General features: G+C 37.9%; 1 protein-coding gene across 4 annotated transcripts in view; it reads left to right on the forward strand.

The window, feature by feature from the left end:
- Window positions 1-13,208, forward strand: part of grik2 (glutamate receptor, ionotropic, kainate 2) — a 257,673-nt gene extending 244,465 nt beyond the window's left edge. For all 4 annotated transcript variants that reach the window (XM_067510929.1, XM_067510928.1, XM_067510932.1 and 1 more), the window contains one exon: window positions 11,071-13,208. In XM_067510929.1, the coding sequence (XP_067367030.1) occupies window positions 11,071-11,324 (254 nt within the window). In that variant the 3' untranslated portion in view covers window positions 11,325-13,208. The remainder of the gene's footprint in view (window positions 1-11,070) is intronic.
- The last annotated feature ends 205 nt before the right edge of the window (window positions 13,209-13,413 follow it).

A 13,413-nucleotide genomic window follows, 5' to 3' on the forward strand; every position in this document is an offset into this window, starting at 1 on the left:
CAGAGACGACAAACTCAAAAGGGCTTCCTGGGATAATAAGTTTCCCATTGTGTGTAACAAAGCGCATGGACTTTGAGATAATTAGCCTTGTCGTGCCAGCAGGCCATAATATTTCAGAAAATTACATAGCATAAATAATTTAGCCAAATAAGGTGAATGAGTTGGATTGAGAAACAATTTTTGTAGAGCAAAAAAATATATAAAATTTGTGAATCCTAATAACGAAAAATCAAGATTTCATAATATTTGAGAAAGAAAAACATCTACGTATAGTTTACAATAAGAGCACATCTGTTCTCATAATTAACTGCTTCAAACACAAAGCAATGTAGATGCACAACCCTCATCTTCTTCCAAAAAAAAAAAAAAGTCAGTCTATATCAAAATATGCTTCATAAAATTATTCTTGCTAATTTAACCTAAATTAAATCTTTCAGAAAGCTGATTTTGGACTCCATAATTTGCCACTAAATCACATGCCTCATAGACTTTCAATGGAGCATGTCAATGGAGCATGTCATCTCCATTCTAGCCTGTCAGATTTCCATGATTACCATGGTTGTTCCCTTCCTCCCTCTCTGCCTTCTGCTCCTTTCTCTCCTCTCCTGTTCCTCCCTCCCTCCTTCAGCTCCTCCTCCGCTACCTCCTCCCGCTCCTCCTCCTCCCGCTCCTCCTTCTCCTGCTGCTTTTTCCTCTCTTCCTGCCTGCTGCTGAGGCTGCTGCAGACTAACCTGGCTCCTGGGGTGCAGGGACCACCAGCTGTTTGTGAGGAACCCATCTCATCAGCACAGCACACACACACACACACACACACACACACACACACACTCACACACACACACTTGCATGCATGTGGATGCACACACATGCTCATTTAGGAATGTCTGTGTTCAAAGGAAAATTCTAATGAATCAGGTAGTTGGTCCCAAAAAGTTAAAGTTGCAGAGCTAAAAAATCTTACTAAGGTAGAGCTCTGTTGGAGGCAGGAACAGATTTTGTGGTAGAGATACATCCTAATGATACATCAAATGACCCTATAATTTTCTATATCTGTGTCCCACTGCAAAGGTTTTTGGATAGTAAGAAATTCAGCCTTCTTTTTTAGCCCATAACCCAAAACAAGAATGTTGATATTGGTCACTGATCCCTCAACATTTACAGAATCATGGCTTGTATCTGTACAAGAGGGCTGCGGTAGGGTTGATGATCAGGCATACAGTTGTATAAAAGGTGAAAGTTAAAGAAAAACCTCAGCCATTTTTAAAAATTATTCAAATCATCCACAATCACTATACAGACACTAAAGCTATTACTGAATCCTCTATAATTATGCTTTGTTGTCAGCCTGCAGTCTAGATTTGCTCATTCATTGATGCAATAGACCTCCATTGTTGTCCAAAAACTAATTCCACCTTAAATGTCACGCATGCACAGTTCAGTTACTGCAATACAAGGAAGTACTGAATTGGAGCATATGGTGCTATGTTTGTTTGAAATAGAAAGGTCGCTAGTTTTGGAATGAAGATATATGTCATCGGGTGGAATGGTGTGTCCGGATTTTGTGTTTTTCAAAGTTTTTGGACAACAACAGAGATCTACAACTAAGCAAACATGAGAAAATTTGGTCTTTACTTTAGTATCTGTATGGTGATTGTGGCTGAAGTTATCCTTTGATTACTGTCGTGTGACAGAAAGTCAGACCTGCTATATTCCCATGTAGTACCCAGTCTTTCATAAACGTACCTTCACCTGCTTCAGATATTGTTAAGCCATTCATGGGTTATCATATAATTGTTGTTTGCACTAACGATATGGGTCAGTGGGTCTCTGCTACACCTGCTTCTAGGTTCAGTAGGTTGCTATGCGATTTCATGCATTGGAGTAAGAAGGGTTATGTTTAGCCAAAAATTTACAATTACCAACTGCCACTCTTGCTTCTGTCATGTTTTTTCTAGGGTTGCTAAATTACATCTATAGCCATCTGTAATGACAAATATCCTACTGAACTATAACACTGACTCATAACAACCATTGAGTGTCTTTATACGACTCAAATCAGCTCCTCACTTTCCACCTCTCCGCAGGTAGAAAGAGCCTGTCCATCATGAGGTGCAGAATCGCCCAATTGTAAATTAACATGCCCACACATAAAACATACATTTGTAATTCTAACTGCACTCCCCGGATAGTACTTTATTATGGCCAAATATAGCCATCCTAAAGCTGTGTTTTTGAATATTATTTAGTTAGTCTCTGACTTTAGTCGGAATGTCATATGATGACTTTGTTGGAAAGAAGTCAATGAACAAAAGTTGACATGCTTCTTGTCACTGGAGCAGCTTAGAGATATCAAACCATTCCTGTCAATCCACTCTCACATCCCACAATCAAGAAGAAGTATACATTAGAACTGGAAGAAGCAAACATAGTGTATGTTGTACCCTTTTAATTCTTTTTATTTTGTATTATTAAACACAGTATTCACTTTACATATTATTTATTTCTACATCTAATATTTCTGGCCAATAATAACACACATGGTAGATAAAATTGTTTGCTGTTGTTAACACCAAAAATGCATGCAGGTGGACACGGATAACATGAGGACAGTAATCAGAACACAGTTTATCCACTGAGGAAGATGCAGGCTGCACTGCACCAAATGCAGATGACAGCTGAGCGGAGCCCACAGATTATAGATTCTCAAAGCAGCTCATCATGCACTGCCCACTGGGGCCTGAGATGCAGAGTAAACTAAGGATTACAGAGCAGTTGTGCCCCGTTCCATGTGCATCGTAGCTTCACATCTGTTTCTCCCACATTCAGGCTAAACGGCGCCTATAGTTCACTCTCGCAGGTGACAGACCTTTATATGACGGACTAAAAAAGCTCAACTGAAGAATAGACTATTGTTGAATTATGGTTCTATAATAAAAATGAGCCTCCTTCTGTTCCCAAATTCATCTTCTTCTGATTACTAAACCTATAAAATCAACATAGAAAGAGATTTAAGCAATAACATGGCCCAGAAAAAGTCCCAGTGACATACGGTTATATATACCATTTTTCATTTATATGATCAGGCCTGTGTAAATAATGACATGGACTAAATGCACCACTTTCCTTTCACCGTCTCTCAGTGTCAGATTTATAACCTTTCCATTCTTGTCAAACCAGCCGGGCCGTTCCTATGAGCTATCCCACAGTGCCGTGCAGCGGTACAGCTGCGGTTGATTGTTGAGCATCATAAAAGCTCTGTAATCCAATGACCCTAAGCAGCCGCCATCAATCCAACATGCCACGCTGAGTATGAGCAGAGTGAGCCCAGTGTTCCCCAGAGCCTGGAGCTTTATGGCTATTACTGGTGTGAACACTGCCATGCCATTTAATTTTACAGGGGTGGAAATTAATAGGTATGAAAAGCCTGTTTCAGAATGCCTTAGCCAATCAGCTTGGACATGAGACGAAACACATGGGAAAAAACTGGTTGGTTATTATTGAGGTTATAGTGGGTGGTGCAGTCATACTGGAGTATATTAAAAGTTGTTTCTAATGTTTTGCCAACCGATTCAAAGTGAATGAGGGGCCAAAACATTAGAACCATCTTCAAATTGAATGCATGTCAACTTTAACTTATAAAATGTGGAAACAGTAGAATTGTCACATTTCAGTTTCAACTTAAAAACTACAAAATTTTAACCTTGTAAAAGTAGAATTAATGGCAGAGCTGCTGTACTGGAGGTATTATGTTTATGTATAACAACAGAAAACTAAATAAAATAAAATATTAAAATTTAAAATGCCAATTAAAAAAATGGATAGCTTAGCATTTAGCTGTTTTAAAATCAGAATTAATTATGCTTATATACTCACAGTAGTCACAGATGCCCTGTACTGTATATGAGCATTATCCCCGCTCCCCTCAGGCAGGCTTACATCACCATGATGTAACTTTTCATGCTGCACAGAAGCGTGAGCAGGTAGCCATAGCATCGGAGCTCTATGCTCGGCACGGTTAGCGATCACGCTAAATGCGCACTGTGCTCGAGTTGAAGTGAATTGGTGCCTGAGCTCAGAAATCAAGCGATCGCACTAGTCAAACAAACTACACTTTGAGGGTCAAACATGATCGGATGCAGTATATATTGCCTAGTGAGAGTTTTCCCCTTAAGCCTCCTTCAGACAGGGGCTGTTTTCCATTAATCTTCCAGACATGATCTGAACGTGTTGGCTTTAAGTTTATATGAGCACACTGGTCACTTTCTATGAACATTTTACGTACATTTTAATTTCAACACAGCGCAAGTCTGAATGTAAAGTGATAATATGCCTGAACTACAGAAACAAATTGATGAAGCTAACATTTTAGATATCCCACATCTGAAAGGGCTTTACAGAGAAGGCCTCAGGGCCAATTATTACTGAGTTATCATAATATTATACACTTGCATAAAACTGATTGTAGATGCAAAAATAATTATAGGCAAATAAAAGATAAATTATTTGTGAATCAACACTACAATGCAGTGACTTTAACTTCTCAGCTTTTGACCCCAACGTCATACCAGTGGCTTTTTAGCCTATTTTATTATCCTTAATCCTTAATTTCCTTAATTTCTTTTCCAACCTGGTGGCCATTGTCAAGAAAAAGACAATGATTTGGTAACATTACACTTACACAACAAAATAAAAATATCATATCATATCAAATAACATAACTGCAGAAGGCTCAGACAGGTGACATGTACAACAAAGGTTCAGGTGAGGCTTCACCCTAATAATGCAACAGTTGCACTCACCTAATTAAAATGAAGTATTTTAATGTGAATTTCTGCTCTTAAGGGCAACATATCAGCAGCCAATCAGCAGTGTTCACACCTTATCAATGTGGAATCAATTTGATATTAAAATGTTATAAGAGCTCTTCTGAATCAATATCATTTGACATTACAAAAATGTGTCAATTTTCAGTGGCATTTGGACCATTGCTTTATCCACAAATGACATTATCAGTGGTCACAGTGAAAGAATAATAGTAAAGTTAGTGCTGGCCTTTAGTTAAGTGCCTGAATCAGCCTTTGAATGATGGAAATGCACAGAGCTACAGTACTAACACTTTTTCTAATTTTCAGCTGTATTAGCTCCAGCTCCTAATAAGCTAAGAGCATGCACACACAATGGCTTTGTAGCATTTCCAGGAAGCAGGTATGTGCGGGTCCGAGCAGCTTGCATTAAAGTGTTGATAGTGCATGCAGATGCCACAGTGGGTTATGAGAAAAGGGGTGAGAATGCGAAGAAGCAGCAGTTTAATTGGGCATGCAGAGACACAAGATTCCAGTCGGAGGAGATACAATATGCATCAATAAGTGATGATGTTCTATGGGCCGTTAAACCTACCGTGCTCACAGAGATGGTGTTTACACACATGTGGAGATGCCTGTTGTGTGTTGTGCATAGATTCTCGCGTACACAGTTTTGTATGACTTCAATTAAGCTACTGTTGCTGTTTCAGTGCGGGTGTTCATGTGATTCCCTCTTCCACGAGGCACAATGTCCCGGCTTATCTCATTTCAAACTCACTAATGACCCAGACAATTTCCTTCAGCCATCAGCAATCCACCTAAAACATATTAAAACCAAAGGCATTTTGCCACAGCCGGAAAGACTTGAAACTTAAAGAGGCGTAAAATTTAATTATTTTGTTGTCTGCATTTATTTTTAATTGTACATACAAAACAATCTTAAAACTTTGACACGCAAGAAGACAGTGAGTGGAGCAGTGGGGCTAATGTAAGTAGTTTTCAACTTCACCAAAAAATCTATAGAAAGCACACTTTATTTTCTATAAGCCCTTAACGATAAAAGCATGCTACTGGTGTGACAATGGCACACATGTACTTCCTTAATACAATAACCACGTGCACAACATTGTGACACAATCTACAAAAAAAGGGAACAACACCTTGCACTAGAGTCAAACCCTGGTCGAACCCTGGAAAAGTCCTGTGTCTTGTTGTCGCGCAACAGTTTCCAAATAACTACAGTGAAAGCTCCAAGTGTCAGTCACAAATGACACACATGGACACCAACAGCATCAGCATGTAATGCAGAAGGTCTTAACAAAGCGGCGATGTTTAACACCAACTCCTGTGCTTTGTTTGCCCCATCTATGCACCTCAACGCCCTCCTCACAAACATTTATGGGTCTAAATAGTAAGTGACAGGATCCTTTGGCCATTTTTTTCGGCTAGTAAAAATGGCCTATATTTGTGGTATTTTACAGAACAGCAACGTTAGCTAAATGTATGCAGTTATGTCGCATACATTTAGCTACAAGGCCACTTTAGTTTGGTGGTTTGGAAAATGCAAAAGCACTCTATAACCATAAAAAGTGCCATGAGAGTCTAGACACAACCATAAAAAAAATTTGTTATACCCCGAAAATTTGGATGTTGTACATATATAGAATATACATATATTTTACATTTATGCTCAATATTGTGCCATTTACTTATTAAAAAAAGGGAAGCCCATTGGAAATATGTTCTACACAGAAATACAATTGTATTGCAGTTTAGTTATAAAAACAACTTTTAGGAGACTTAGCATGCTGTAGTTGTTGCAGACTGACCATGGCTAACAAACACCACATCCTACATGTTCAGTTAAAACACTTGTTTTCATTAAAAATCTTATGCTTAGTCTGTGTTTTCCCAGCTGCCTCAAGCACAGTGACAAGAAATACACCATTTCAATTATCCAACTAGTGCAGTCTATTACTCATCCATCATGTGACTGAGAATGTTGTTACATTGACAGCTGTTGGTTGTGATTCACTTCCTTGATGAACAGAATGCTTCATGCTGAAAATATGAGCAGGTTGTCAGCTGATTTAGAAACTACAAGGTGCAAGCGGAGGCCTGTTTGCAGCCGGAAACTCATTTGACTGTGCATGAATTATGAACATACTCCCAACCCCTCCCTGGCTAACACTCCTTCCTCCTAACAAAATATGTTCATATGATGCCTACAACAGAAACATAATGTCTTCCAGATGTTCAATCTTCAGTCAGTTTAATGAGGAAGTTTTTTTTTGGAGGCATCTGCACCGTGATAAAATTTCTGGACGTACTGGACGTACCTAAACATATAACTTACAGTGCTCCGTGTATTTCATTTGCCTCTCTACAGTACAATATTCAGCTCTAAGCATCATGATGTTATGAGACCGGTGACAGAGAGATGACATTAAAATGGCAGGAAAGAAATGGGAAGCGATTTGAAAAGACGGTCGCCTTCTATACATAACAGTTCAAGCAGCATGATGGCTATAGTGCAAAGGGAGTCTAGAGTATGGCTGGACCATTACTTCTGTGCTTACCAGATCCATGCAGGATAGAGTGAACAGATAAATAAGTGAAACAAATAAACAACTGCACATGCATTTTTAAAGGAACACAATGTTATTTTTTATTAAAACAATGAGCATATGCTGCTAGGGAAGTAATACTATTTACATTAGCAGTGTTTTTCTTTCTTAGCAAAATATCCGGCAGTACAACATCCTGTTTCACAGTTATGTTTAGACTTTCTTGGTTAAGTTTTAAGAATGTTTGTGATCTGGCCTCATAGAGAACAGTCACAAAAACATGTTTATATTTTTTTATATGTTTTTAATAAATGTAGCTTTATATTATTAAAACAATACATTCCATTGGAAAAGTATTTACCCAGTTTACATGTCCTATAAAAACTAACGCGTTCAGTTGCAGTTTAATTGCATTAGAATTCTGGGAGAAAAAGGAAAACATCCAGAAGTAAAAGTCTCTTTTTGCTCCTGAACTTCAGATAGCACTATCGCCAGGAACAATATTAAAACATTTAATTATTTGCCCAAACTGGTTTTGTAACATGCTGTACATCTATTTAAATTTAGGACAGGGCCCATTTTTTTGTTTATAATCTAAGTTTAAGGTCAAAGGATCAATCCTAAAAGAATTTTGTACAAGATTTAAAAACTTAGCATTGGATGAATTGGATAAACACTGCAAAAATTTTATTTGAAGGCCGCAATCCCTGAATTTAAAATTAGAATTAAAATTTTTTAATTATTGTTTAGTTTCCTATTTTCATATAAACAATATTTTTATTAACAATGTTCTCATCAGTGAAGAATACAGAAAACATCTTATTCTTAAACCAGACTCACCAGCAAATGTAATCCCATCTATAGCATTTTTTTGAAGATGTGTTTCTCTTTTTTGGATCAAACTGTTTTTGGATACATTTATTAATGTATTAATAATTTTGCATACTATGAAACAGAGGCGCTGGCATTGTAAAGACAAACCTGCAATAAAAAAAAATAAATTAAAACACAGCATCAACGCTTTGAACGAGTGCCCCTTTGTTTAAGAAATGAAGCAGTCCAGCACCTATTGTGATTAAAACAACAGCAAACCAGGATTTTAGGTGACATTGTTAAAGTCTTTCAATTTTTGCAAAGGGCTGGTTATTACTGTAGCCATGACAATGAACCTCCCCAAACCTTATAAAGTCATTATTTAACCCAAACCACAATGGTTTACTAAATCAGACTAATTCCTTTGTATGCTGTTATGTTTTGGTCAGTCAGAAACTTGAAGTTGTCCCACTTATAGTCATATCAGATCACAAAACACTTCTGTGCATAATTGTATAGGACATGGACAAACAAAATATTTACTTGTTAATCTGGGGTTTTATTTTACTTAGTACATACCATTCATGTCACTAATGGTGTGGTTTCCACTCTGAGCTGTTTTCAAGGATGTTCGCAAAGTTTTTTTTTTTTTAAGCGTGAACTTTTTCCTGTGGTTCATTTTTACATAGCCACTGAAGGCGTGGCCTGTATTTATCGTTTCTGCAGCTGAACTCCACTACATGTTTCATTTTCTTTTCATTTCGGTTCAGTTTAGATTAACATATCTATGCTTCCAATCACATTATCATGCAGCAGTGACAAACCTCAATGCAAAGCTTAAAACTCAAACAGCCTCCAGTCATATGTCAGCAGATTTTAAAAGCATATTAAAATGAACTAGACATGAACTAAACAGACTGGATCCAAACAATGCAAACCACTGCTTTGTTCTATGTACAAAAAGGGCCTCTATAAATTCTATTACTATGTTTGCCTGATCAATAGACTTGTATTGTCAAGTCACTTTTCAAGTTTGACTTGATGTCATATTGAGATACTGGATTTGGACAGCACTGAAGAACAGAGTAGAGTAGTGCTGGCCAACAGATGTGTACACATTGTCTACTAGTTGCATTGAATACTACAGAGATTCCCAACCCTTTTCCTCAGAGAGCACTGCAGTTATAATTTCCTGGCTATCCCTGCACTACCTATTGCTGATTACCTGGACGGGGTGTGTTCAGGCAATGAAAAACTGGATGATACCATCTCAGATAATAATAAGCAGGGCGGTGTTCTCTGAGCACCAGGGTTGATAATCCTGGAGTGCTAGAAGGACACACAAGGATCACCAGGGATTAAATTAACAGTTCTGCACTTTACAATTTAGTGAGCAGTAGTAGTGTACTATCATAAGTCTGGAAGTTGTATCTCACCAGAGGACATGCATTATGGTCTTTTCTTTTGTTCTTTTGATATTTTTTATAATTTGTGGGGTTTCACTTACTTAATATTTGCTATTAACACAATTGTTCCACAAAAGTAGCCAAAGCATAGTTGTTGTGTGCAAATAAGAAAGCAGGAATGTTAAAAACATTAGCATTATATATTTTTACAACTATTAAGAGAAGCTCTGTGAGGTTGTACTTGGACACAGCAGTGCTTTGAGATAAATGCTTGCATCATCAGCATAGTATCTTGCTTGCAGTGACAATGTTAGCCTATATATGCTGAATCTAAGTAGGTATGATAGAGTGTGATCACCATTGACATTTTGCATGCTAACATTTGATATTTAGCCATAAAGTCTAAATTATGCAGACCTGCCAAATACTGATGTTTTGCATGGGAGGGATAAGAAAGTTTACATAGAGTGTGGAAAGGTGGAAATGCAACCATGTCTCACAAAAATGACATATCTATACAACTATAATTGCAAATATGTTTTGAATGAAACATAATTGGCTGATGGATTATGTTCCTGTGCAACATATTTCTTCAATGAATAGTGGACTATACTTCTTCATGGAGGTTGTTGGGGTGAATGCAAAGTCCTGTGCGTATTTATGTTTAGTGAGTATTTATGTTAAGTGATTTGTTTAAAAATAAATCAACACACTGTGGCTGAAAGTGTGTCATTAAAAAGTATAATAATGAATATTATTCAGGATAACTAATAGGTGTTGTACTGCAATATCAGGTGATTTGGTGGGGAATAACACATTAACAGTAACTTAGCATTATCAGTACATTAGCAATATGTCTTTATTATGTTAATAAAAAATCTAATCCATTTGTAATCACAGTCCTTCCAAAACATATTTGCAACCATAGTTTACTTGTAAAGAATCATAATTTTTAAGAGACAGGGTTGGTTAAGTATTTTGCTAAAAGTTTGAATCTTCAAATGTCTATGAATAAGAAATAAACCAAATGGCTTTATGCTAGAAATTAATGCTGAAATACATTGGACATTATAGATTGATAATATGTAACACATATCAGAGCATAAAAGTTTGAAAGGTAGAATATTTTGCAATGAATCTCAAACTGTAGCCATAAAAAAATCACAAAATCACCACTAAATTGAGCATTGCCATGTCTTTACACTTGACACTCTACCACATAACCTATAGACCTGCACTGTCCTCCATCCTACTACTTCTTCCCTGTTCCCATCCACTGCCAGCCTGCTACACTGCATATTTCACAGTTTTCCCCCGAGGCAGTTTGGAGCAGAGGTTTGGTGGGTGGTAATAGGGGGAGGCTACAAAATGAGGCAGCCTATGGGGAGAACAGGCTTGTTCTCTTGCCCATAACATTTGGACAGGAGAAGCAGTCTGAAACCTTTCCTATTCTCCTTTTTTTCCCCCCATTTCCCTCTGCAGAGGTCCTTCTGCAGCGCCATGGTGGACGAGCTGCGGGTTTCCCTCAAGTGCCAGCGCCGGCTCAAACACAAGCCCCAGCCACCCGTCATGGTGAAAACGGAGGAGGTCATCAACATGCACACCTTCAACGACCGCAGACTGCCAGGGAAAGAGACCATGGCCTAAAATGGGAAACCCAATCACTTTCTCACCCTCTCTGTTGCAGAGAGGAGCTGTGCAGAGACACTGGGGAAAGGGGTCAGGGTAAATGGTGAAGGGGTGTGTGTGATGGTGGGGGATTTGGGGATTCCGTGGGTTGTAATGGTTGACAGTTGAGTTATTTCAAAGGTAGAGCCGAGAGCATAATAAAAATGTCATTGCTGTTTTGTTGTAATTAGCTGGGGAGAAGAGATTCAACAATATTTCCTGTGGAAATAACTTGAACCTGGGTGAAATTTCAGCGAGTTACCTCATTACTCTTACCACCTTGGCATGGTGGTACTACTACAACTACAGGTGCCAGGTTTTTCAAAAACCCAGGTGTCGAGAAATAAAATTGGGGTGGGAAAGAGGTGGTCCCTTAAAAAAAAAAAGAAAAAGAAAAAAAAAAAGAATCGGACCTGTCATCTCCGGGTGCTGCTCAGTCAGTCTTTTACTGCACAGCTCTAAAGAGGCTGGTCGAGCAGCATCAAGCTCATCCCCATAATTTTGGGTGAATATAGTGATACTAGCTGAGGGGAATGGGCACAAAAGTTTGCATAGGATTGTTTTTTGTTGTAGTTGTTGTTATTCAAAGGTTGTGAATAGAATGACCACGCGGGCTCTCATCTATATTAAACCCAAAGCCCTGAATCCGATGGTGAGCTTAGCTGCTCCCAAAAATGTACAGAGAGACATTGCTTAGTCTCGCAAGATAGATCGACACCAGAAATGGATATACTGTATAACATCCATCAGGCAATAAGCGATAACATTTATTTGTGTTTCAGAATACTAACACTTTTAGTCTTTATTGTAATGGGGGAGGGGGTTATTTTTAGAGGCAGATTATGGTTAAATTCAAGCAGAGAATGCAGGAATAGGAGCAATATAGTGAGCTATTGATGTCCATGTATCAACCAGTAGTCACTTAGAAAGTATTCTATGGAGGAACACACCCTTAACGTCAATAAGGAGGAACCTTGGAACAGCATGGGCATGACTCACAAAGTCCACAGCAATTACACGACACACAAACTCTATTTATTCTTAGTATTTCTTGTTTTATTTATGAAATTCCTTATTTATATCTCTACAGACTGGATTTTCGCTACTGCAGTAAATACACCTCTCTTCGATTCTCTATGGGTATACACATTTTTTTCCACTTGTTCAGTGTCAAGTCTCCAGTTTAATTTTGTACTCCTGTGGCTTTCTTTCCTTTTCTTTCTTTGGCAGCAGAGCTCCACATTTACTTGTGCAAATGCAATTTCTATGAAAAAAAAAAAAAAGTGTTTTTGTATGAAGAGAATCCAAATTTTTGTAATGATTTTTATCAACACAAAACGCACCGTGATGAGTGTCATCCATGGCACAGAGGTGGTACTCCACGCCAGTATTTTAGGATGCTTTCCTAGACACTAGACCGAGCTGCCATACACTGAGAAACACATACATACACCTGAGAGCGCAGGGTGCACCCATTCTCCATGAAGCAGAATCACACCAGTTAGTAGTGTGTTCTCCAACAGGGGCATAGCATTCTGGTAAAGCATCAGTGACATAATGTTTTGGAGAAACTAAAAAAAAAAAAAAAGACTATTTTTATCATGTTAAACAAATCCTATTTAAAGAAAGATATTTTTACTTCACATGTAAGAAGAGTAATGATAATAACAGGTTAGAACGAATGTACTTGTATGGTGCACACACACAGGAAGGAAGTACGACTGCTGAAAATGCTTATCATTCTATACCCCTGATTTCTGATAGACTGCTAGATTCCAGTCCTGAGCAATTGTGTGTAAATGGTTTTAAAAAAGGAAAAAAAAAAAGATGTAATAAAAAACAAAATACACGTAACTAATTTTGAACTTGTGAAGACAAAAAGGGGTGCACACAGTTTACCCTTTGAATTGATGCGCACATTTAAACGAAATAAAACCTATTCATAACCTTTACGGAATCTGTCTCCTTCTTGAACGACTGAAACCAAACCTGTCTCTGGTGTCCTGTGTCTGGTTGGGTTCGGGCAAGAAAACTGATGTTAGGGTTAGATAAAAATCGTGGATTTGTTTCAAACTGAACAAACACATTTTGTGTAAAATGACTGTTCGATTTTCCTGTGTTACTCTCAATTTTCCTCTAACCAGCTCCAGTAACTAC

Source organism: Channa argus, chromosome 7 (assembly GCF_033026475.1).
Source record: "Channa argus isolate prfri chromosome 7, Channa argus male v1.0, whole genome shotgun sequence".
In the NCBI taxonomy this organism is placed as follows: domain Eukaryota; kingdom Metazoa; phylum Chordata; class Actinopteri; order Anabantiformes; family Channidae; genus Channa; species Channa argus.